The 23,680-nt window shown below is 40.4% G+C and overlaps 1 protein-coding gene across 1 annotated transcript in view; it reads right to left on the reverse strand.

Annotated features, from left to right (window-relative positions):
- Window positions 1-3,461: 3,461 nt before the first annotated feature.
- mipol1 (mirror-image polydactyly 1) overlaps window positions 3,462-23,680 on the reverse strand; it is a 30,146-nt gene continuing 9,927 nt past the window's right edge. The window contains exons 6-9 of the mRNA XM_016662231.1: window positions 18,167-18,217; window positions 11,036-11,130; window positions 6,525-6,719; window positions 3,462-3,875 (exon numbers count right to left, since the gene is read on the reverse strand). Coding sequence (XP_016517717.1) covers window positions 3,809-3,875; window positions 6,525-6,719; window positions 11,036-11,130; window positions 18,167-18,217 — 408 coding nt within the window. The 3' untranslated portion in view covers window positions 3,462-3,808. The remainder of the gene's footprint in view (window positions 3,876-6,524; window positions 6,720-11,035; window positions 11,131-18,166; window positions 18,218-23,680) is intronic.

Genomic DNA, 23,680 nt, shown 5'->3' on the forward strand with positions numbered 1-23,680 from the left:
TTTATTGTGTTGTAAAATGGGATGATGTGGTTAGAAAACATAGTACTGTCCCTTTAAGTGGCTTGAGAGTAAAGGAAGCTCAAAGTATTCAAACCTAATGTTTTAAGTGTAAAATGATTAAGTGCTAAATTAACTTCAACTGGAAGGTGTTTCTGGGAAAAGAAGCGTTTCTGTTCTTGTTTTATGAACGGGACTGATTCAGGACCTCTGGATGAAATCTGGATCTGTTTGTCATGTAAAGTGATAAGTGAAGGATGATTTTTGATTTTGATTTGATTTGTCAAGCAGTTTCCAAAGCAATGGAGATAATTGTTTCTATATACAATATAGTCCTTAAGTTGCTTTGGACAGTTTTTTATCTAAAGTCTTTTTCTGAAGACAAAAGTCGTCAAAACATGTCAGATTTAAAAAAAAAACAACCTAAAGACTTTATTTTCCAGCATGTTTTATGGATTCATTTAGGAAATATTTCACAAAATCAAATCCTACTTCTTATCTTAAAGTAGGAGAAAAGATCAAACCGTGTCTGATTTCTCTCTTGCTGGTTTTTCTCTCAGTGGTGTTAACAGGAGACCTGGACAGAGAGGTGATGCAGTGGAACACTAACAGGATTCAGGAAAAATAAAGCTTTTTGTTAAATCATAATCTGATCGTCTGCAGTTCAATTTATTTCTACAGAACCAATTCGTAGAAAATGTTGTCTGAAGTCACTTTAGAGAAAACGTCGGCCCAGTTCAGTCACACACACATTCCAGTTGATTCCAGTTATCAGACACAGTGAGCTCAGTTCATTATTCAGTTTGGTTTAAAAAGTTTCTACCAACAGAAACCCAACAGACTGACCTGAACGTTCACTCTTCCTGGACCAACATGCAGCAACAACCATTTGCGTTGTCGTGTGTTGTGACTTTAAAGCAATCCATCACACCGAGCATGCATGGAGCAACAGTGGGGAGGGAAAACTTCCCTTTTAAAGGAAGAAACCTTCAGCAGAACCAGAACCAGGTTCAGTGTGACCATCACTGCCCAAACTGGATCACAGCATCAGCTGGACTGGAGAAGAGAGACGGTTCAGCAAGCGTTCTGATTCTCAGCCCAAAGTTGTTAGGACGGATCTAAACAGCTTAATGGAGGAGCATTGTTATGAAGAGCTATTGTTTGAGAGAGCAGGAGCTTCTTAAAGAGACAGAGACCTAATTTCAAGGTGTTAAATTGCAAAGTCAAATTTGTTTAAGTCATGTGTGATACATGCAACATTTTTTATGCCAACTGAAGGCTACGTCGTTCCTTGATTGTGATATAAAATGTCACCATGTGCCTGGAAAACACACAACACATCCCTTTAAACTAATCGTCACCAATGTGATTAAATAAAAACTAAGTACTTGTTTTTTAATCATTTCTAAGGTCTCATTCATTCAGTTACTTTGAAAGTCATTTAACTATTTCATGCTGCAGTGCATCATGTTCCTTCATTATATGTTATTAAATTTTGTATTTTTAGATCAGAGACGATAACAACCATAACTACACTCTTGTTGGTGATGTTGGAGGTTTATCATGACTTCATGCCGTCATCTCTTCCACCATTAACACTGATAAAACTGGGGACGCTGTTCAGAATTGAACTCTTTAGTTCCCCTTTGACCTCTGACCTCAGAGGTAAAGTCTTCATCTCCAGAGGGTTCTGCTCGTCCTCCCTGGAAGCAACATTTGTGTCGTGTTGCAGAGTTCAGGTAAAAGAAACCTGGAACATCTGTCGTTACTCTGGAACCGGCGTCTTCACGTTGACTTCACATAAACAGAAATAAACTCCATTTATGGGCGCAGCCTGGAGACCAGCTGATGGTGATGGAGACGCTGGAGATCTGTTCTCATGTCTTTGTTTTGACATGAGCGCCATCTGAATGTTATTGCAGAGTTAACAAACACCACAAAGATCAATGTCTTACACACGCACATGCACACACACACACACTCCCAGGTGGCATCAGAAGTTGGAGCTCCAACAAACTGGGTCTTTCTTGAGAACAAGCAGATTAACGGCCGCAGGATTAAGAGCAGGACACCCAAGTCGACAACAAGTGGTCTGCTATCGCCATGGTAACCAGCCCGTAGCGGGAGGCAACCCGCCCCCCTTTTTATGAGCCACACATCACAACTGATGAAAATCCTGTCTCTCTGATATCTTCATTAAAGGAGTTCCTCAGCTGAAGCCAACTTTATCTCCTCGGTTTTCATTTCTAACTTGTGTTGCCAACCTGGAAGCGTTCTGATCTTTATTAAACTCTTCATTCTCCTGTCATCTGCAGTTTACAGCGCTTCAATAATGCAACTGATGAAACAATCACTGAGAAAATGTTTTAAAGGTCATCTGTGGTATTGATAAAATGATCACAAAATGCAAACGAATGCACTTAAATGACTTAAAAAGATCAAAAGGACTTAGATTAGAATTCAGTATTTCTGGGTCATATTAAATATCTATTGATAATCAAAAAACTTTGATTATATTCTCTTGTTTCCAATGACTAACTCGGAACATTTAGTCGGATACAATTCAGTTTGATCTCTGCTGTTATTTTTTTATTTTATTTTCAGCAGCGTTGATGTTGCTGCATTTAATTTATGCCTTTTACTTTCTTCAAAACCTACTGAGAAACAAACGTGATGCCCTAGTAACCAAAACACTGAACATTATCAGGGATGTTAAAGTGACTACGAAAAGTATTCAATCCCTTGGATGAGTTACATTTTTTATTGCTTTTACAAATTAATCATGATCGCAAAATGTAGCTTTTTTGACAAAAGAATCAGGGGAAAAAAATCACTAATATCAAAGTGTTTTCTGCAAAAACAATTACAAATAAAAATATGAAACATAAAATAGGAGATTTTTAAATATTCACCCCTTTGAGTTTGAGTGGATCGTTCTCAGTCCGGCTGCACATTTGGCTTAAAACTTTAAAACATGTCTCCTTTTTCTGAAACTCTGCCTTCAGGAAGTCGTCACAACATGATTCCTCTATTATTCCTTTAACAATGTTTTTACCAACGTTGCTCTGAGAAGTAGCTCCTAAAAAGAGCTCAGCAGATGCTCAGTTCCACCAGGTGTTTGCCAACTGCTGCTGGCTAGTCTGAAGGAGCCGAGTGGGGGTGCAGAGGGAGGGGAGGGGCTGAGGAGGAGCTGTGTCCCGGAAGGCGGAGCTAGGTCCAACCAGGCGTTTTGCACAGCTGAATGGTTCCCATGGAGTCTAAAGGATTTCTCAAGCATGCATGAAATGATCAAAGCAAAACTCCAGGTATGTTTTAGATGAGATAATATTATAGTATGATGTAAAGCTAAAAACAAGTTGATTTTACTTTTTTCATTCTTTACATAATCAACAAACAGCTGAAATGTGTCACCCTGTGTGTACAAGTTTCACATTTACACCTATTTATGGAAATAAATGAATACCTTTTTGTATTTTATAATTTATTTAGAATCACCTGAACAACCTGGCAGTAATAAAGCTCACATCTCTTAGTATCAAGTTCTAATGACATAATCACATTTATTTCATTTTCTGCTTCCAGTCAAGGAGAGAAAAACACGCGGGATAAAAAGTAAAGGTGCTCAGTTTTCCAGCCGAGAACACTTCCACATCCAAAACAAGTGAAGGAAACAAAGACAAACGTGTTGTTTAATTTCTTCTGCTGCTTCCACATGTGACCAAGTTTTAAGCACAAAAAGTAGAAAAGCTTCAACAGTATAAAAAAAAGCAAACAAACCATCAGTTTGGTCACATAAAAAGGATCTGATGAATCAGACGACAGCACGGAGACTTCCTGCTCCAACTTTCTTCCTCAACACTTCCACCAAACGCTCCAACCTGAGGAGGAGAACAAGGAGGAAGAGGAGGGTTACAGAGGGGACGATGAACCCTGCAGAACTGAGTGGGAGTGGACAGGAGAACGTCTCAGCTGGTTAATGCAGCGCTGCAGCAAAGCATGCACCGCTGACGGAAAAGTCCACTTTACAACCGTCAATGAGAATATTAACTGCAGAGAGATGTTGATGTGACTGCATGTGTGTGTGTGTGTGAGAGAGAGAGAGAGAGAGAGAGAGAGACAGAGAGAGAGAGAGAGGTTTGGATGACCTTCTAACAATCAGCGAGGCTCTCTCCCTTTCCTATTCAAATTAAACTCCCCATTTGTAATAAGCAGCAGATTTGACTCAGTCCTTCCCATCAGAGAGCAAACATTCCTCTTCACAGCCCAGAAACTTGGAAGGAACTTCCCATTCCTCCCCCCCCTCTACTCCGCTCCCCCCGCTGGCAGCCAAATTACAGCAGAAAGCCCCAGGTTTGAGCCCAGGAGGACAGCGCAGGACGCAGACGGAGGACTTAAGCTGTTTTCATCACCGATCTCATCCCTTCATCTTCAGGTTGATGAGCTGAGAAGCAGCAGCAGCAGCAGAAGCAGAAGAAGAAGAAGAAGTCACGTTCAACCGGAGCGTTTTCCCTTTTCCTGAATCCAAATCTGCAAGGCTTAGTTCTCTCCTGATCATCTCGGCTGCAGGGACACTTGCGCCATAGTCTGCTGGATATGAGTCATCAGAGCCAAATCTCCTTAGTCCCACATACTTAACCGTCTTTGAACACCTCCAGAGTCTCTGAGGGAAACTGTTGCTCCATCAACAGGAAGCAGCTGGTTCCCACCAGACACTCCCTCCATAATCAGGAGTGTTTACATGAAAACGGCGTTCTGTGAGGTCATTATTACCTAGGGGTGTACCGGGCACCCAGAAATCGGCCTCAGTTTCCTGATCAGCCGATACACGTGAAGCCGATCTTACCTGGCTCGACAGACGTCTGAGAATCAGCCACTGACCTTCATTCTGCCATGACAGACCTGCCCACTGGGTCATGTCTGCATATTTGCAGTTAACAATATTCACTTCACTGTTACCAACTCAACAACTTTCGTTTTAGTATTAGTATCGATTTTTTTTAAATAAAGATCAGTGATCGACCAGAAAACTGCAATCGGTGCGTCCCCATTTCTATGGACTGCTGGGTGAACATCTCCCCTCTGAGTCCTGGAACAGACAGCAGCAGGTCGGTCCATTAACGGCTGCTGGAGGAAACATTCAGCTGGACTTTGGGTCACATGAGGGTCAGACGGTGATGCTGCACCATAAATAACCTTTACAAATTTAATCAAGAAAAAAAGAATCATTTTCCAACCTTCCTCCCATCTGTCTCTACAAAGACAAGCATCTACATAGAATGATGCTGCCACTGCCATGTTTCAGAGGGTGTGATGTGTTCAGAGTGGTTTTATTTAACATATATTTGATTGATCCCAAAGGGAAATCAAATGTTGCTGTAACTCCCGTCATGTCCTGTGGGCCACAGGGAGCTCCAGTAGCAGTCAGTCCGGCAGTGAATCTGAAGAGGTTTGACAGACGGCTGCTTGTCCTGACATGCTAACAGCTTCGCTTCCAGTTTTCCACAGTAAAATATTCTGGATGATCATCAGTGTTGGCAGCACTGCTGATTCAAATCATTAACTTTCCTGCAAAAGATCTGATGCTGTTTGTTCTCTAACATACGTGTGGAAGCAGCTCCACTGTAAGTCAAGGCCCAACAGTGGACAGGGTTCTGGTTCTGATGGAGGTCTGCCCCGGTTAAAGGACAGTTTTCTCTTTCCACTGTTGCTACATGCAGCATGTATGAGGGATCGCTTTACGTCACTGACTCCATGCAATCTGCCGAGTTTCCTTAGAAAACATTTTAGACAGTTTGAATAATAATCTGAACTTGACTCCATCGTCTGATTATTTATATTTTTGTTATCTTGACATTTAAAAAAAACATTTCAAGTCACACATATCAACTGATGTGTGGTTTGCACTGTTTGCAGTTTGACAATTCCATAACTGCACCGTTATCAAACAATGCAGAAAGCTCAGTTAGTTATTCAAGGTCGTTTAAAACGTTTCCAAGGAAACCAGCAGATTGCATTGAGTCATTGTTTCACAGCTTTCACTCCTCCTGGATGACAACATGGTGACAGCAGACGACCGCTTTGGTTGGTTTTGCAGCAATCCCTCATACTGAGCATGCATGTGGCGACAGTGGAGAGAAAAAACTCCTGCAGAACCAGAACCTGGCTCAGTACCAGCAGCCACCTGTCACAAATGAGAAGACAGAGCAGAATGGACATGATCAAAACTTTTAGATAAAAAAAACAACAAAACAAAACAAAACAAAAAAAAACTGAATTGAGTTATAAAATATTGACCAGCTGACATCAGCTGGAATGTTACAAAATAAACAGAATGCTGATTGAATGAAAATCACTCCTGAGGCTCAGGAGTGATTTCAGGAGCCACAGAGAAACTAATAAAACTACAGAACAGGTGAAAACAGAGCAGATGTGGTCAGAGCTGTCAGACTGTTTTCATCTCAGCCTGATGGAACGAGGAAGCAGCAGGCAGAGAACAAATCTGAGAACCACAGAACAAATCGACTGACCTGCGAACCCTCTCACTGGCTTCCTGCTCAGCCGCTTGGCTGCGCTGGAGCTCAGCCGCAGTGTCCTCCTTCTCCCTGGACAGCTGCTGAAGCTGCACCACCAGAGACTGGACCTGGGAGGAGGACAAGTCCTTCTGGTCTGCAGAAGACTCAGCAGGAAGTGACGTCTGGGATGGAGTGGCATGGTCCTGAGAGCTGATGGAGGAGGAGGAGGAGGATGGAGAGGAAGAATTGGTCACGGTTGGTTAAAATATTTATCTCATTAAATCTTCAACAACAGCCTGAATTTACTGTCTGCTTGAGTCAAAATCCTGCTAAAATGATTCCAGGGTTTTGTTGTTTATTGACTTTTAATGCAATGTTTTCACATCTTTTGAACCTTTCCACATTGTTCTGGTCTGATTTTATAGACAGACCAAAACAAAGTGTTGCAGAACTGCAGAAAATAACAGAAAATAAAAAACAGAAAAATAACAGAAAATAAAACTTTGTACTTTGAACAATTGTACAGAACCACTTCTGGAAATTGTGGAATGCATAAAATAAAAACTAAAAGGAAAAAAAAAACAACACCTTAATACACACTGTTCAGTTCAACAACTGATCTAACTTTGTCAGATTTACATCAACTCTACACACTGAATGTTGAATTTAACATGTTGGAGAAATAAATAGTTTTAAAGCAGAGTTTTTATTTTCTTCATCTAGACTGAAAGCGAAAACAAAATGTCTTCCTGCTCCGCCTGCTTTCTGCAGCCTCTTCAGGTGTCTCTGCAGGCGTTCAGCATCAATCCTAGTAATTTATGGAGGCTCACATTTTCATCAGCATAGTCGGACTCGCTCCTCATCTTTATTCTGTTTCACTTTTCCGCAGCTGCTTTGCTCAGAACTGGACTCGGACCCCTCCAGGAAATCCTCCAACTGATCTTAAAGCCCAAAACACACCTCTCTGTGGCTCAAATCTGCCTCACAACGTCTTATCTAATTACTGTTTGTTTGTCGTCCTCATTGCTGGCTGTTTACTCCTGTTATTATTCTACAGGTTATCCAGATTCCTCCAGTCACCAGTCGACTGGCTGCATTTGGACTGAGATGAATCAAAACCATCACTTTTGTGTTTCTTATCATTCCTCTACCCAAAGATTCTCTTTCTGACACTTTAATTGGATATTATTTACAGAGCTGAGAAAAAATATCTACCTCCGTACAGACTTCCTCTGGTTTTACTTTAAAAGCCCAGTATTGTTTTCCAGGCACATGGTGCCATGTTATAATGTAATCAAGTAACTGTTACCTTCAGTCGTTAATAAAAGGTTGAAAAAAAAATAAATATATATATATATATATATATATCTCACATACAACTTAAAAAAGTTAAATAAAATTTGACTTCACAATCTAACACCTTGTAACTGGGCCTTTAAAAACTCCTGTGCTTTGTGAAACTCCGCCTTCAGGGAGTCACCACAACATGGCTCCTCTATTAACCCTTTAAAAACATTTTTATCAGCGTTGCCCTGAGAAGCAGCTCCTGTAATGAACTCAGCAGGTGTTTGCCAATTGCTGCTGGCTAGTCTGAAGGAGCAGAGTGGGGGAGTAATGATTTTGATTCATCTTAGTCCAAATGGAGGGATGCTTGAAACTGCAGAGAAGGAGCTGCATCTCGAAGGTGGGGCTAGGTCCACCCAGGTGTTTTACACAGTTGAATAACAAGCATGAAAGAATGAAGGCAACACTACAGCTATGTTTTGATGAGGGAATAACATCATGACATGATGTAAAGCTCAAAAAAGTCAATTTTACATGACACTACCCCTTTAACTCATTTTAATATCAGACAACCTGAATGAATGCTACATGTTTTCAAATGATGATTTCATTTATTAAATGAAATAAAGTTATTCAGACCAGCAGCATTTATATAAGAAATGAATTCCCTCCAAAACCTGATAACTGGTTCCTCCACAAGGCAAGCAGGGTTTTCCATCACTGAGCAGGAATTTCATTAAACAGTTAATTCAGCCACACTGAAGGGGTGTTGAGCATATCTGGCTTGTTCACAGTCACAAAAGAAAATCTCAATTGGATTTAAGTCTGAACTTTGACTAGGCCACTCTGAAATCAGGTTTTGTTCAACTATTCAGAAATGGCTCTGCTGGTGTGTGTTGGATACCTGTCCTAGTGCGCAGTTGACCTGAAGATCAAGGTCAGACATTCTCCTTTAGCATTTTCTGCTACAGAGCAGAATTCAAGCTTCCAGTAAAGCATTATGCTACCAGCACCGTGTTTGAGGATCATCAATAAGTCTCTCTTACTAGTGAATCCTGAACTCTGACCTTAACCGAGGAAAGTGAAGGTGTAGATGCCGTTCTGGGTCATTCTGTGACCTCCTGGATGAATTGTTGAGTTCTTGGAGTCATTCTGGCAGACTGCCGACTCTTGGGAATGTTCTCCATTGTTCCATAGTCTCTCCATTTGTTCTTACTGCCATTCTCTGATTTTGTAACTCTCCTCTCCACACTGATGGATGAAAATGAGTTTGATTCTTGTGTCATTTATGACTGATTTGTCGTTTTACCCTACCTCATGTTGTCAGACGGGTTGTGTTTATGGAATGTTTTGACTCTATGGGTCTGGTAGTGATCAGTCCTGGATCAGATCATGAAACTCAACCAAAACAAAGTCAATCAGTTATTTTATGATGTAACAGGACGAGATGTTTCCCATAGATCCAGCTTGGTTTCAGTAGCTTTTACCAAAATGACCAAAAATTGCTTTTAGTGATTTTACTCTATTTCTGATGTTAAAATGTGTTTAACACCACACCACCTTCTATGGCACAAAGTGGATGGAATAAGAGTTATCTCTCATTCTTTAAAAAGCAGAGCTTTAGAGAACAGACAGCACTAACTGAACACACACTGAAGCTGTGTGTTTGCTGCTGTCAGACAGGTTTCTGTTTAAACATGCACACACTTCCTGATTCCAAGTCAAACTCAAGTCTTGCTTCTGAATCCTGATAAAATGTCTTCAAGCACAGCATAGCTGAAGGTCATTAATGTGGACTGGAGAGGTAAACAGCAGGTGGAGCTAATTCTCCACTTGGTACTGTTGTTATCAGTGATATCCCAAAGTTTGCAAATCCTCCGGACATCATCCTGGATCAAAAATAAAAACATTTTCTCCTTTTAAAGCTGTGAAAACACTTAAAACGTCTCTTGATGGGTAACTTGGTTGCAGAGTTGATAAATAGTTGATAAATGTTTTTCGTACATTTATCAAATGTTCTGATTAACAGCAAGAAGAAAACCACTAAAACCTATTTTGGTTAAATCAGTTTATTTAAAGGGGCAGTACGATGTATTTTCCAGGCACATAGTGCCATTTCACAATCATAGTACAATCAATTAACAATGTGACCTCCAATTGTTATGACAATATTGTTTAAAACATGACATAAAATAAATTTTACTTTGCAACTTAACACCTTTAAATTGTGCCTCTGTCCCTTTAAAATCTCGTGCTCTTTCTGGAACTCTGCCTTCCACTGAACAAAAATCTAAAATAAAAATGTATAAGATAACTGCAGTTATTTAAAGCAAAAAGCCAACGATTATTTCTATAGTTATCAAGTACTAATAATAACCTGCCAAATCCCAGCAACCTGAACGTGATGATTCCCAGCAAAATCTGGCTTTTATACATGAATACTCATGTATGTTTTTGCAATTCCGCTGTTAACAGAATAACACAAGTACAACAAATTGATATCAGCAGGCTAATCAGTCAAGCTATCTGCTCAGGCAGAGCCTGCTGTCAGCTGCTTAACTTGCATGCTGTTTGCACTTTGCCAACTGAAGTTTTAAAACTGCTTTAGCTAAAGAAGAGTTGAGAAAAACACGGCCAGAAAATTTAGATTTAAGGTCTGTGCAAGCGATGTGAAACGCATTTAAACCGGGTCGGACCAAGATTCTAATTTCTTCTACACTGGTGACTCTTTAAATGTTACAATGTCATAAAATCACATTGCTGTGAGAAAATGTCAACACAAAGAAAAGTCTGAAATCAGGGAAGAGTCTTTACACAGCAGGGAACTTTTACCATTATTAAAGCTGCAGTATGGAACTTTTACAAACATTTTTCTTGTACATATTTGTTAGAACCGTCACTGTGTCATGACAGAATAACATGAGAGATGCTCTGAAACTAAAGTCAAGCTCTTCGGTTTTCTTTTAAATATGGTGTAAAATAGTCATTAACTGATGAACTGATTAGAAAAATATGGACAGCCAAAACAGCCATTAGCTGTCCTGTCTGGTCTGATCTGTCCAGGGAAGAATGTTTCATATGTCGACTGATTTGTAGAATCTGAAACGTGTTTTAGATAATAATGAAGGAGAGGATGTACTTTCTGAAAAAAATCAGTTGTTAGTTTGTCAGATAGTCTTTGAGGCTCACAGCAAAGTCCCAGACAGCAAGAGCAACAATTGTGCTTGTTGCTTGTCACTAACCTGTGATCGGCTTGTAATGCCTGGATCTGAGCCTGGAGCCTCCGTTTGTCGTCCAGAGCTGCGTCTTTCTCCTTCTGCAGCCTCAGCAGCTCCTCCTGCCCAGATGAAACACAGGGCAGTCAGACATAACAGTCCTGAGCACAATAGCTTAAAGTGATAACGCTTTAATTAAATGACGGCTTTTCTGCTCCGTTGCCCATATTCTGAGAGAATAACAGAAAAATGCATGTGTGGGTCTACAGGCGTAGAACAACACTCCACAGAGTGTGTGTTTGTGCTTTTAATGTGCGTTCCCACCGAGCAGCAAGGAGATCAAGTTCTGGATAACTACAGGACTGACTGTTTAAATAAAGGCTTAATTAACTAACTAACTGACTAATTCATTAACATAAATGTCAACACACCTGATAATGAGGATTGCGTTTACATCAGCTCCTGATCCCACACCACAACATGACAGTCGGGAGGTTTGTGAACAGAGCAGTGGGTGTGGATTTACTAAAGTCTGATAGAAAGTATGGAGCAGCAGCTGAAAACAGATTCAGAATGATGTGGTTTACTTATGGTACTGCAGCTAACCTTTATTGACCTAGATTAACATTAAATGATGAAAAGTTTCAGTGAATGAACCCCATGGAGAGATCAGTCTGAACTGATGGCTCTGGAACTGGGTTAAAACAGGAAACTTTTGAATTTGAAGGAAATTACAAACAAAAACAACAAAATTCTAAAAATGTTCTCACCAACTTTTCTGGTATTGAACAAATAGAAATAATTTAAGTAACTAACATAAAACAAGAAATGTTTGGTTTGATTTAACTTCAGACAGTAGGGAAAAGAAAGAGTTTGTATTTTTTTATTTAGAGTATGTAAATATCTGATTTCAGCTGTAACTTACTGGCCTCTCCAGGTATGTCAGGGTTTTACAAAACTGGGTTCAAAAGCATCACATTTCTGTCTCGTCTCTCTTATGGATTCAAGTTCTTCTAATAAAATGTGAGTGAGTGGAGTTTGGAGCAGAGCCGTTTCCCATTCGCTCCTCTCCACTTGGTCATTTTCATTTCTCTTGTTTACAAGAAAGTCAGCAGGCGCCTTGGAGTATTATGGGCTGGAAATGATCAGATGCTGGACATTCGTCCTACTAAGATAATGTTCCTTTACAAGTAATGCTTACATTAATAGAAGTCTGTTAACCAGCTAATATCAGACAGATTGATGTCAGAGACCATAGATGGCAACGAGAAGCATCTCATTGAATTTTCCATGAGGTTAAATACATTCTTCCAATGATAAATTCATAAAGATTAGGCATTAAAATGTGAATATTTCACATCAGTGTTGCGCGGTGCCAACCCACCATCCAGGATGACGACATACAGCACTTCCTCTGCACTTCCTGGTTTGGCTTCAGTCTGGGCATTGGTCCAACCACTCCGTTTTATTTATGACGCTGGTTTGCAGATGTTAAGTTTAACTTTGTACATGCTATTTTATTGAGGAAGATGCTGAGTCAGCTGATTTCTCTCCAGGTATTTGTTAGCATGATGGAGGCGGGTTGGTGCTCAGGGATGAGGACGAAGTCCAGGCAGGAAAAGATAACATTACAAATAAAACTTTTTCAGAATACCGTCCCTTTAATATGTCTCATCATATGTTACTGGCTTTAAATACTCAACTACCGCAAACTTCCAAACATTAAGACAACATGAGCACAAATAATAGAGAAAGTGAAATATTACCAAATTCCAGCAGGTCTCCCACACCTGCTGCACCCCCACTCCACTCATCAACTCTGCTGTGGGTGTTGAACCCGTCAGCCGACTGCTCCAGGACGCAGAGTCCCACTGTATCTTTGGTAAAAGTGCGTCGAGGCCGACTCCAGCTGGGATTACAGGCCCGACCCTGACCTCCTCCTCTTCCTCCTGCTCTATTCTAATTAAAGCCTCCGAGGTCTGAGAGTTTAAAGTGAGACATCAAAAGAGGAACCAAACCCAGAGAGTCAATATGTGTCTTTTCCAGCCGGGCCAGAGGAGACGCTTCAAAAGGGCTGCCCGCCTTATTAATCAGAATCATTTCCAAATGAGGTGATCAGTAAGCAGGAGTGACACAGAGCTGACCTTTAACATGAGGAGTTAAGGTCAACGAAAGAAAGGAAGAGTGGTGGGAGGAGGTAATAAAACTACTGTGCTGGGACCTTTGACATGATGAGGGCAGATTAGAGAGGCAGGGGGAGACAAGGGGAGGAGAATAAAATGACGGCTTCTTTATTGGCCATGTGAGAGGGAGAGGAAGAGGATGGGAGGTGAAGTTGGAGTTGATGGAGCCGGAGGGGTTAGGAGGAAGGAAGGACAGAACGAGGGAACGTTCTTTGACCTTTAACAAGAAGAGTTGAGGTGAACAGGAGAGGACATTAAGGAGGGGGAAAGAGCTCATTCAGGCTGTGGAAATGAGGTGAGAATGAGTTTAATATCATAAGCCTTTTTTACACATGAAGACCACATAATCAGCTGCAGACTTTCTGCTCAGAGTCAGATGGAGTGGGAGCCAGGACCAGAGAGGTGCAGCCGTCACAGAGAGAGACGGAGGGTAACTGAACCCACAGAATGCAGCTTCAGATGAGCAGCACAACGCCAAAACTACAGCAAAACACAGACACAGCCCTGACAGCTGTTCGGTTTCTGTGACTTCCTGGTGGTGGTGGTGGTGGTGGTGGGGGAGGGGGCACAGGGACCCACTTCAGGTCACCTCTGGTTGTCGTTTTTAGGGTAGACCATGAGCGGTACGGTTTGTCCCAAAGCAGAACCCTGAAGCCATCCCATAAAAACATAAAACCCTGCATAACACCGAGGTCATACAGGTAACCATCAGAATACTCACTGTTTGAAAGCTGCGTTCCTATTGACCTTAAAGTTGCTCAAATTTGAGCTGCGAAAATAAATTTGCTTAAAGGAAACATCAATTTTGAAAAAAAAAAAAAAAAAAAAAAAAAACGTTTTACAATAAAAAGTTTTGGCGCTAGGATGAGGTGGGTTTTTTTTTGGCTGTATTGAAATTAATGTATTTCACAAAAACTGCAATGGAAATACTTTTTTCGCATCACACCAGACACATGATCAACAACCTGATAACAACAGGTGGAAAACACTAAGACAGGAAGTGGTAGGAGGAGGAAGGACGAACAGCCAAACTGCTGCTTAACTTCAGCTTTTTACCAGTGGAAGGAACTGGAGAAATATAAGGTTTGTTGTTTTTATTCTGTCAGAGATATGGTTCACCACTGCATTATACTGTAGGGATGAACATTAAGACAGAGATTAGGAACAGACTTTAAATACTGGGATATGCATAAAAGTGCAAAGTAAAGCCAAAACATTTGGGGGAATATCATTTTAGTTCATGTTGCCCTGCAGTTCTGAAGGGTTCATCAGTTTGCTCATATGGAATCTTTTATTCCAGCATAACAGTTTTTCACATGTTATGCTGCATATTTAAAACCTATGTATGGAGAAAGTCTTTAACCTATTTGTATTAAAATAGTGGAAACATCTGGTTCTTTGTTCTGAGAGCTCTCTATGAGCTTGTCACCAAACTGACTGGGTGGAATTTTGGATCACTTTGAAAACTCGTCGGTTTTGCATGTAGAAGGAAGAAACCTCATTTCATCAAACTCTGGTTTGCTTTATGAGCTTCTTTTTTTCATTCTGAATCCACTTTTCTTTTTTTCTGCAGGTTAAACCTTTTCGAGGATTTTTAATCAAGCTAAAGATAATTTTTCTTAGACAGGTCATGTGCTAAAAGGTCACATGACCTTTCACAGCTTAATTAAATTTTTTTTTACCAATCTGACTGGTTGCTTAATTTGCTTCATCAGTGTTTAACATTTAGCCAAAATTAGAAGCTTAAAACAAATACTGAGTAACATTTTCACTTGTTGTAGCTCTTATAGACGGCGCCATGTTTGAATGGAGCATTAAAGGGATTTATATAGAGACTCAGCCAAACTTGGTGTCCATTTTCTGTTTACTGGCAAAGTTTAACCAGCACTTTGTTTAAAATGTCCAGATATTTCACAGGACACATAATGTCACGCACTCTAACAAGATCCTCATGGACCATCGAAAAAGAAACAGGCCCACAGCATCACAGGACAAGAACAGTAAAATGTGGGGTTCCTGAAGGAGCAGCTCTTTTATTTCACATCTATGAACTATCTGTAGCTCACTTTACAAAATATCATAACATCTTCTACCGTATTTATGCAGATGAGCCACAGCTTGACATCTCTGTCGCCTCCTGACTCTAGTTTACTAAAGTCACCAGCGATATGTCCGTAATTTAAATTAGTGCATGAGTCAGAGTTTCCACTAGCAAATACACAGTCTTTTGGTTTTGGTCCAAAACATAGAAGAACAGAGATCAGCGTTCAACGAGACACAGAGACTACAGATCATGTATGACACCACAGTGCTTAACCAACACAAAAAACATACTAAATCAATTTATCATCTTCTTAAAACACTGTGTGAATAAAGGGTTTCCTGTCAAAACAGGGCACAGAATAACTACCACATGCTTTTATTTTTAGTAGATTAGATTATAGAAACAAGGTCTGTCATGTGTACTAGTCTTTAACTTAAAAAAAAAATCAGGTAGGCAAGTGGCAGCTCATCCAAAATGGTGCCTTCAGATTCCTGAACATGGCCAGTAAAATGGATCCCATAACAACCAGTTCTCCAATCACTGCTCTGAATCTCTGTTTTCTCTCGGGGTGAAATCCAAGTATGGACCATCCACACTGCAGTCAGAGCACTTTGGTCAACCAACCAGTTTCAACCAATAATGGTTCAGAAGGTGGGTTTTAGCCTCCATTTAAAGGAATTCAGTGTTTCAGCTGTTTTGCTGTTTGGAAGTTTGTTCCAGATTTGTGGTGCATAGAAGCTAAATGCTGCTTCTCCGTGTTTAATTTAAATTGTAGGTTCTATTTGAGCTAAACTTAAATATTTGTGTTCATTTAAGCCCAGCTTTCCTCTCATGTCCTCAGAGTGATGATGCTCTGCATAAATAAACTCGGCTGACTATTCCTAATAGGGAGCAAGAAGTGTTCCTTAACAAATTCCTCAATTTGTCGCACAAAAACAGAGTTTCAGTTGAGGCCACAGTGGCATTCAGGTTACATCACGTCCTGCAACTTTTAAAGGCGTCTCTGCTCAAGTACTCCTAAATAATGGTCACAAGCTGTACTCTGTAACATTTCAGGTGTGTGGTCCGGGTCTGGTATTGACACATACCGTTAGAAGGTCACGGTAAATTGTGCTGCATCCTTTAGTTTGATTTGAAACTTTAGGTTCAAGTCGGTTCAAAGGCCTGATTTAAAAGTTCAGCCAGGAATTGTGGTTTGTGATTTGGGCTGCAGGATTTCAGCAGCTCACTGAGTGTCTGGCGTTAATTTGATGGCAGCTGCTGATGTTTCTGTGTGAAATTAAAATGCTCTCCCGGTTCTAATCCCCCCAGAGCCCAGCCTAATTAACAGGCTTGAGGAGGATACACAGAGCAGCGATACATTAATAACAAAATTTAATTTATTTCAGGGAAAAAAGAGATGCAGGCAGAGATAAAGGAGCATATTTGTTAGCATGAAAATTTCATTCTTCTCCTCTTGTATGAGATTTTTTTTGTTTTCTTTACAGTGTTTTAGTCTTGATTTAAGTGTAAGCTTTAAGCCTTAAGCACAGACAGGTGCAGGGTTTAAGCAGGAACCTATGCATGTTAGCCTGGATGAGGAAGGAGTTCTCTGCTCAGGAAACACAGAAAGTGATCGACAAACTGGAGCTGATTCAAAGTTTTCAAAGAGTGAACAGTTTCAACCGAAGGATTTTACATACTTTTTCCATTTCATCTGCATATGAAGGGAGGACTTAACATGCTATAGATACTCATATCCCAGTTTTCTCTCAGATGGTCCAATACAAAACTTTGTGAAAAATGTTCCTACAGAATTTCATCTAATCTCGCTGATTGGACGAGTATTTGGCAAGTGTGCAGAAGGTAACCAGGGACTTTGAGAAATAAAAAGTAAAAATTACGATTCCTTCACTTTTTTCATAAAAAAGTTAAATCCATACTTTCTGTAATTCACAATCCATTTTTCATCCATTTTTATGTGAGAACACAGAGGTTTACTACGGACTGGGGCCAGGACTTAATGTGTCAATAAGTTAACTAAACACTTTAACTCAATAAAAATGTTAACGCCATTATTCACATTTACATGTTTTTACACATGAACCTGGCCAGAACCTTTGTATTTGTGCATTTCTGGTACGCCCATAAATCTGACGCAAAACCCACGTCCGCTAACAGCAGCGATGGACGACGAAGCGGCTTCTCTTGGCCCTCTGGGCATCAACTTTCACTTCATCAAACGAACTGATGGGACCCCGGGAAAGACTAATGCTGTGTTTAAGTTGTGCTAAAAGGAGTTAGCCTGTAAGTGAAGCTAGTCAAGCCTAAACTAGCATCTCAATGCTAAGCATGTAGCAGCAACGTTTAGCAAGTGTAGATGCTAATGTCAGCGTCTAAAGTTCATATTTCTGAAGAAGCTCCAGGAATGATCAGGAGTTCCTGAAACACTGGAAAACTGAATGACTAAAACACTTTGCATCAATCTGATGGGCGAAGAACCTAAATAACTGATCTTTGTTGTTGAGCAAAAGATCAGTTATCTGAATAATAATTGAATAAATGTCTATTTATTACATTATTAAGCAGCAAAAAGGGGAGTTAAATTTAAAATATTGCTTATTTAGTCAATACATAGTTTATCTAAACAAAATAATATGTTTGGTTACATTAATTAACTCAATTAAAAAATTTTAATTGAGTCCCATCCCTAATATGGACATATTTCTACAGTGGTGTTGGAGCAAATGTATGAATGGATGGAAGAAGACAAGAAAGGGGTCATTAATGGATAATAATAATAATAATAAACATATTTCTACAGTGGTGTTGGAGCAAATGTATGAATGGATGGAAGAAGACAAGAATGGAGTCATGAATGGATAATAATAATAATGGATGGATGATGAACAGATGACAGGGACATTGAAATTATCATCAGTAGTCGTTTACCTGGCTGAATGACTGGTCGTTCTGAAGCAGGTCTTCCTTCAGCCATTTACACTGCAGAGACACAGAAGGAGGAGTCAGCGCTTCATTAGCTATTAACTCATGTCACTGGATTAGAAATGGAAGTTAGAAGAAGGGATGCATGGGTATGAAGATCTGGGCCAATATTGATAACCAATATCAACATTGATGTTAGGGCCAACCGATTGATCGATCGTTTTTTTCTATACTCTTTCGACGCGCCACAATCTTCCGCTGCATCACTATTGCCGTCACATGAGCAAACAAACACCACATGGACTCACAAACACACAACAAGCAACATGGAAATAAACAACTGTTATTCATATCAGCCCGGTTTTACTCGTCTGACCAATACTATAAGGTTAAAAATGAACAGTCGACCATGAAAATGCTCACTGTACACATTAAGAGGGGAAACAATGGAAATATGACATCATTGGTTCTTTGTTCTTAAGACTTTATTTCCAAGTGATAAGGTGGAGACTGTGGATAAAAGCTTCCTGCACTACAACATGTAGATGGAATGAACCTCTTTCTTCCTTCTAGACAAATCATGTTTGCCTTATATGCATTTCACTGTTTTGACTTGAGTTTTTCCAACAACTTGTAGTTTCTTGAGGCGTTATCAAAGTTTTTATTAAAGATAGTTTATCTTACTACTTCACTAACCAGATTTATAAAGCCGGCTAAATTTACAACTCCACACATTTCTTATAGAAAATCAATCATACACAAACTTTTTATTATTGAAAAAATACTTTATTAATCTCAAAGGAAAATTAATATATCCTTCAAAGCAGTCATTATAGATTGTGATATCTGTGGACACGATGGCTCTGCTGCAGCAGTCTGTATTTCCTTTCACTGACTCATGGCCGCCCACTTCAGGTTCAGCAGGAGATCTCGCAGTGTTCTCCTCTGAGAATATTTAAGTAGTTTCTTTTTGAGGCCTAGATCAGAATGGTTTGAAACTTTTCTTCATTAACCTCTGTGGTTTAGATTTAAACCTTTAATTATAGAAACAAAGTGCTTTTAGGAGGCAAGAAAAGTGGGAGCAAAGATATATAGACTTCCACAAAAGATAAAAAAAAATGTTAAAAATATTCTAAATTGCCATATTAACAATAATAATTTCACAACACAAAATACAGTCTCATAATTGTGAAGAACCATTTTGATAACTATCCATCTTGGTGTGGCACAGGGAGATTTCTGACAGTATGAGAGCGGTCACTGTGCGTCTCCACATCAGCCGAACTTGCTGAGCTGCAGGTAGCTGTGTGAAAAGATGTATGGTGTATCAGGACTGCAATGGTCTGTGCACAGAATTTTTTGACATGCCCAAAAACTCAAAAGCAGCTCGGCCTACGTGGAGATAAAAAAGTGCATGCAACTGTATCAGATACATAGGAAACTATGTATTTGATATATATATAGGCAGAAACAGCCACAAACTAGCACAGACGTGCACTGAAGTAGCCTGGCAGTTGCCTTATGCGATTCTGCTAGATTCTCATTTCCTTCAATGCTCCATCTGGGAGTTCTCCTTTTGACCTCGATTTCTTCTGTAGAATTTCAACCTGGCCAATCAGTAATCAGAAGAAGAAGAAGCTGGGAACAATGTTGATTTTCTGCGCTGTTTTAGAATTGTAGTTTTTGCATTGGCAGCGGAGGAAGTGAACAAAGCAGTTCAGTTTGTGTTGGCCACCCTTCCAAATACTGAGCAATGAAGTCAGACAAGATGAATGTAGAAGACATTTTACTGCTGGCAAAGATGACATACGGCTCGGCACTCCTGTCTTCGTGTTGGGGGCGGTTGTTTGCAGCGCAGGGAATTTCTGGTAAGCTTCATAGTGTAGCTGGAACTTTATATGCACCACGACCAAACGTTAGCAATTGGATAAAATCAGATCCAATCACTTAAAATTTCTACAGAGTTCATGCCTCCAGCTAGTAATCGTTTCTGAACAGCTGACGGTCCAGATCCTCTGTATGAAACACAGCTTTGAACAAGGGTTGGTTTTTACCAGCATAGTACTGAACAGGCTTACACTGGTAAGGATAAAGTTTGGTGGATGAATTGGTGTCAATAAAATGTCCAAATAATGATAGAAATATGTGACCTCCGGGTCAGGTCTGCTGAGCAATTTTGGAAAAAAAAAATTACATTTATTCCACCACAAATTGTGTGAATAATTAGACCGCTGTTGGCAAAAGTTACCAGAAACAATGAATCACACTTAGATTGCTAAATTGTTGGACTTTAGTTTCACATTCCACCTACTAAAGGATCATCATCATGTCATATCGACACCGAGCGCAAGATTTCCCAGCATGCATCAGTATTACATTAGTGTTTCTGGTGTAAAAAAAATGAGGCTATTAGACTTAGGTAAATCCACTGTCACTTCTCTCATTTAGAGACAAAAAGGAGAAGTTTTTCAGCTTAGAGTGTGACATTAGAAGAGATTCATTATTAATCGGGGTGAACAAGAACAGCCCTGGGTTCCTTCTAAGTATCGCAGACAGGTTGACAAAGAGCCGCAGCTCAGCCTTCATCGGGATGTTCTTAATCATCTTCAGAGTTATTGAACTTAAGCAAGCTATTGAAGTTTTAAAAAAGTAATTTGTGGATTTATTCTCTTTTGCTGCATTTCGGCTAATAAAAGTTAATTAAAAACTGGAATAAAGTGCTCCAGTGTCTCATGCGCCTGTCAACAAGCAACTCCAGCTGTTTCTGCTCTTTGGGTCACTCGGGGCAGTTGCGTGGGCATCAAACCAACAGGCTTCTTTTTGGGGGTCTTGTCAGGGAGTGAGGTGGTCAGCAGCTCCAGGTGAGGTTTGATGAGTTCTGATAACCTGTAATTACTTGATATCAATTCAATAAGGAGCAGGAAGCTCCAGCTGGCGTGCGGGTTGGAGTGCTCAGGAAGAACCCTCCCCCTCTTTCTAATATTTCCCAGAACCCCCAGCTGCTGAGGGAGATAATCCCTGAGAGATGAAAGGAGGGAATGAGGAATCGGCGAGCAACAAGGGGTGGAGAGGCATGGGGAGGGGTGGAATCCTCCAACGTGGAGTGCTCTTTCTTCTTCTTCTCTGAGGATTATGGCAGCATTTGAAACATATTTCACTGCGGTGCAGCGCTGGAATGAAGGCGGGATTAAGGTGTTACCATTGAGGGGTGGTGTTAACGTAATAGGGATAGTTGTTAAAAGACGGTGAAGCAGTGTTATTGGCGGGGGTCACTGATAGTGATGGAAGTTGATACACTGAGGTACAGCTTCAAGGAGGCAGGCATCAGAAAGAGGTTAAAATGCAAGGCCACATGTGCTGATGAGGGACAAGTCAAAGGTTCTACAGTCCGTCTAACACAACCATACAACTTCAGCTAGAAGACTACTGTCTTTTATATGCAAATGAAGTATTTCCACATGAAGGTGCTACAAGGTGTAGGATCTGGTACGGATTCTACATGTCAATGCTCCACACATTCTCGTATTACTATATCTAAAACTGACAGAACACCAGCAGGTAAGGCAGGTGAAGCGTCTTGGCCAAGGATGCAATGAATTAGGCAAACAGAGCGGGAATTGAAATGCCAACCCACCGATTGGAGGGCAAACTCCAACCGCCGTCACCACAAGGGGTAATGCCCTACAGTAGGATAAGATGTGATGGGTGGGTCAGCTGCAGTATCAGTGTGGTGGTTGGCCAGCAGTAAACTGGAATAAACGCCTCAGCCAGTAGGAGTGGTGAGAGTAGTGAGAGGTACCGACAGACAGGGCTGTGGCTGTTCCATCAGACCAATTTAGACTGAAACCAGTGGCCTTCAGCATTGACTGCAGCGCATTGAACAAGACAAAGTGTAGTAAATAAGTTGTATGAGTGTTACTTCTGAGTGGTATAGGAAGTCTACATCCCCCTCAATCTTGCTCGTCTAACCAGTGATGTTCCTCATTACTCTCTAGTGTTTGCTGCAAATTACTCTCCACCGTTCTTTTACAGCATCACCTGCTTCAGTCTCTTCTTTAGGTCATGTTAGACACACCTCAACTACTCCTGGTCCCCCTCCTTAAATGCCTGCTTTTTCTGACTGAGGAGCTCCTTGAGGGTGATCCAGGTCTTATTATTTGGAAAGCAGCATGCAGTCCCAGCTTGTATCACAACATCCCTGCAAAAGTGCTGTGTGTTGTAATAATGTCCACTCTCCTCTCAATGTCAAAATCCGTGTTGTTCTCCAGTGTGTCCAGTAGTGAACTACTGGACACACTAAACAGTCTTTACAAGACAGTTTAATTAAAACAATCTTGTAAAGACCTTCTCTGTTATCCATTTTCTGAAGGAACAGGTTGTTGAACAGTTTTAATTCTCTGGGGTTTTATGTGGGTTAAAAGAAAACCAGACCATGATGTGGTCTGCCAAGGACATACAAGTGTAAGTATGTCCTTTACGACAGAACCATGAACTGGAATACACTATGTATTTTAATAGATTATGAATATTAGAGGAGTTAGGTGAATATAAAACATACACCTCAGTTATTTTCTATTAATCAACCTTCACCAGGAGCAGTTTCTGAGTTGCGGGTGATGATCCTTTCCATTAAAAAAACATTATAAGAGTTAATAGAGGAGTGATGATGTGATGACTTCCTGAAGGTTGAGTTTCAGAAAGAGCAAGAGCTTCTTAAAGAGACAGAGACCCAAATTCAAGGTGTTAAATTAGGAAGTGAAGTTTATTTTAAGTCATATTTGATATATGCAGCATTTTGATAACTGATGGTAACAAAGTTTCTTGATTATGTTATAAAATACCACTATGTGTTTGGACAATACACAATAATGTCATGGATGTTAAAGAGTCATCTATTTATTTTAAACATATCTGAACTCCACTGATGTGTAGCTGCAGGTACAGTGGTGCTCCTCTATGGAAACGAGTTTCAGCTTTTATGTTTTCCAGGAAGAACTTTCTCATTTCTCTTTTCAGTCCCTCCCATTCTCTTTTGAAGCCAGTTGCTTTGGTTACCACCGCTGTTTGGCGATGCTGGAGCAGTTTAGGTAACCATAGCTACCGCACTCTGTCAGTCACAGCAAGGAAACAGATGAAGGCTCCTGATCTGATTCTTTTTTTTTTTTCATCTGGAAAAATATCAGAGGCGGGGCTTCTGAGCCCACCACCTGCCGCAGAGCATGCTGGGAGCACAACCAATCTCCATGTTCAACTGGCCAACTCTATTTCGCTCATATCCCACCAACAGCCAGACTCATATCTTTTCATTTCTACTGATTTCAACCCCACCCCCACAGAGAGCAGTATATAAATTGTGGGTAATAAATCCAACACTCTGCAGGTTTTGGTAATAAACTCTGTGAATTGAACTTTGATCATAATCAGCCTCCAGAGGAGAGATGGGGGTTGGGGGAGAGAGAAAATGTGGATTTTCTACTTTAAAGTAAGAATGAAAATTGTAGCTAGAAACTTATAAATAAA

This window comes from Poecilia formosa, unplaced genomic scaffold (genome assembly GCF_000485575.1).
Source record: "Poecilia formosa unplaced genomic scaffold, Poecilia_formosa-5.1.2 Scaffold364, whole genome shotgun sequence".
NCBI lineage: Eukaryota > Metazoa > Chordata > Actinopteri > Cyprinodontiformes > Poeciliidae > Poecilia > Poecilia formosa.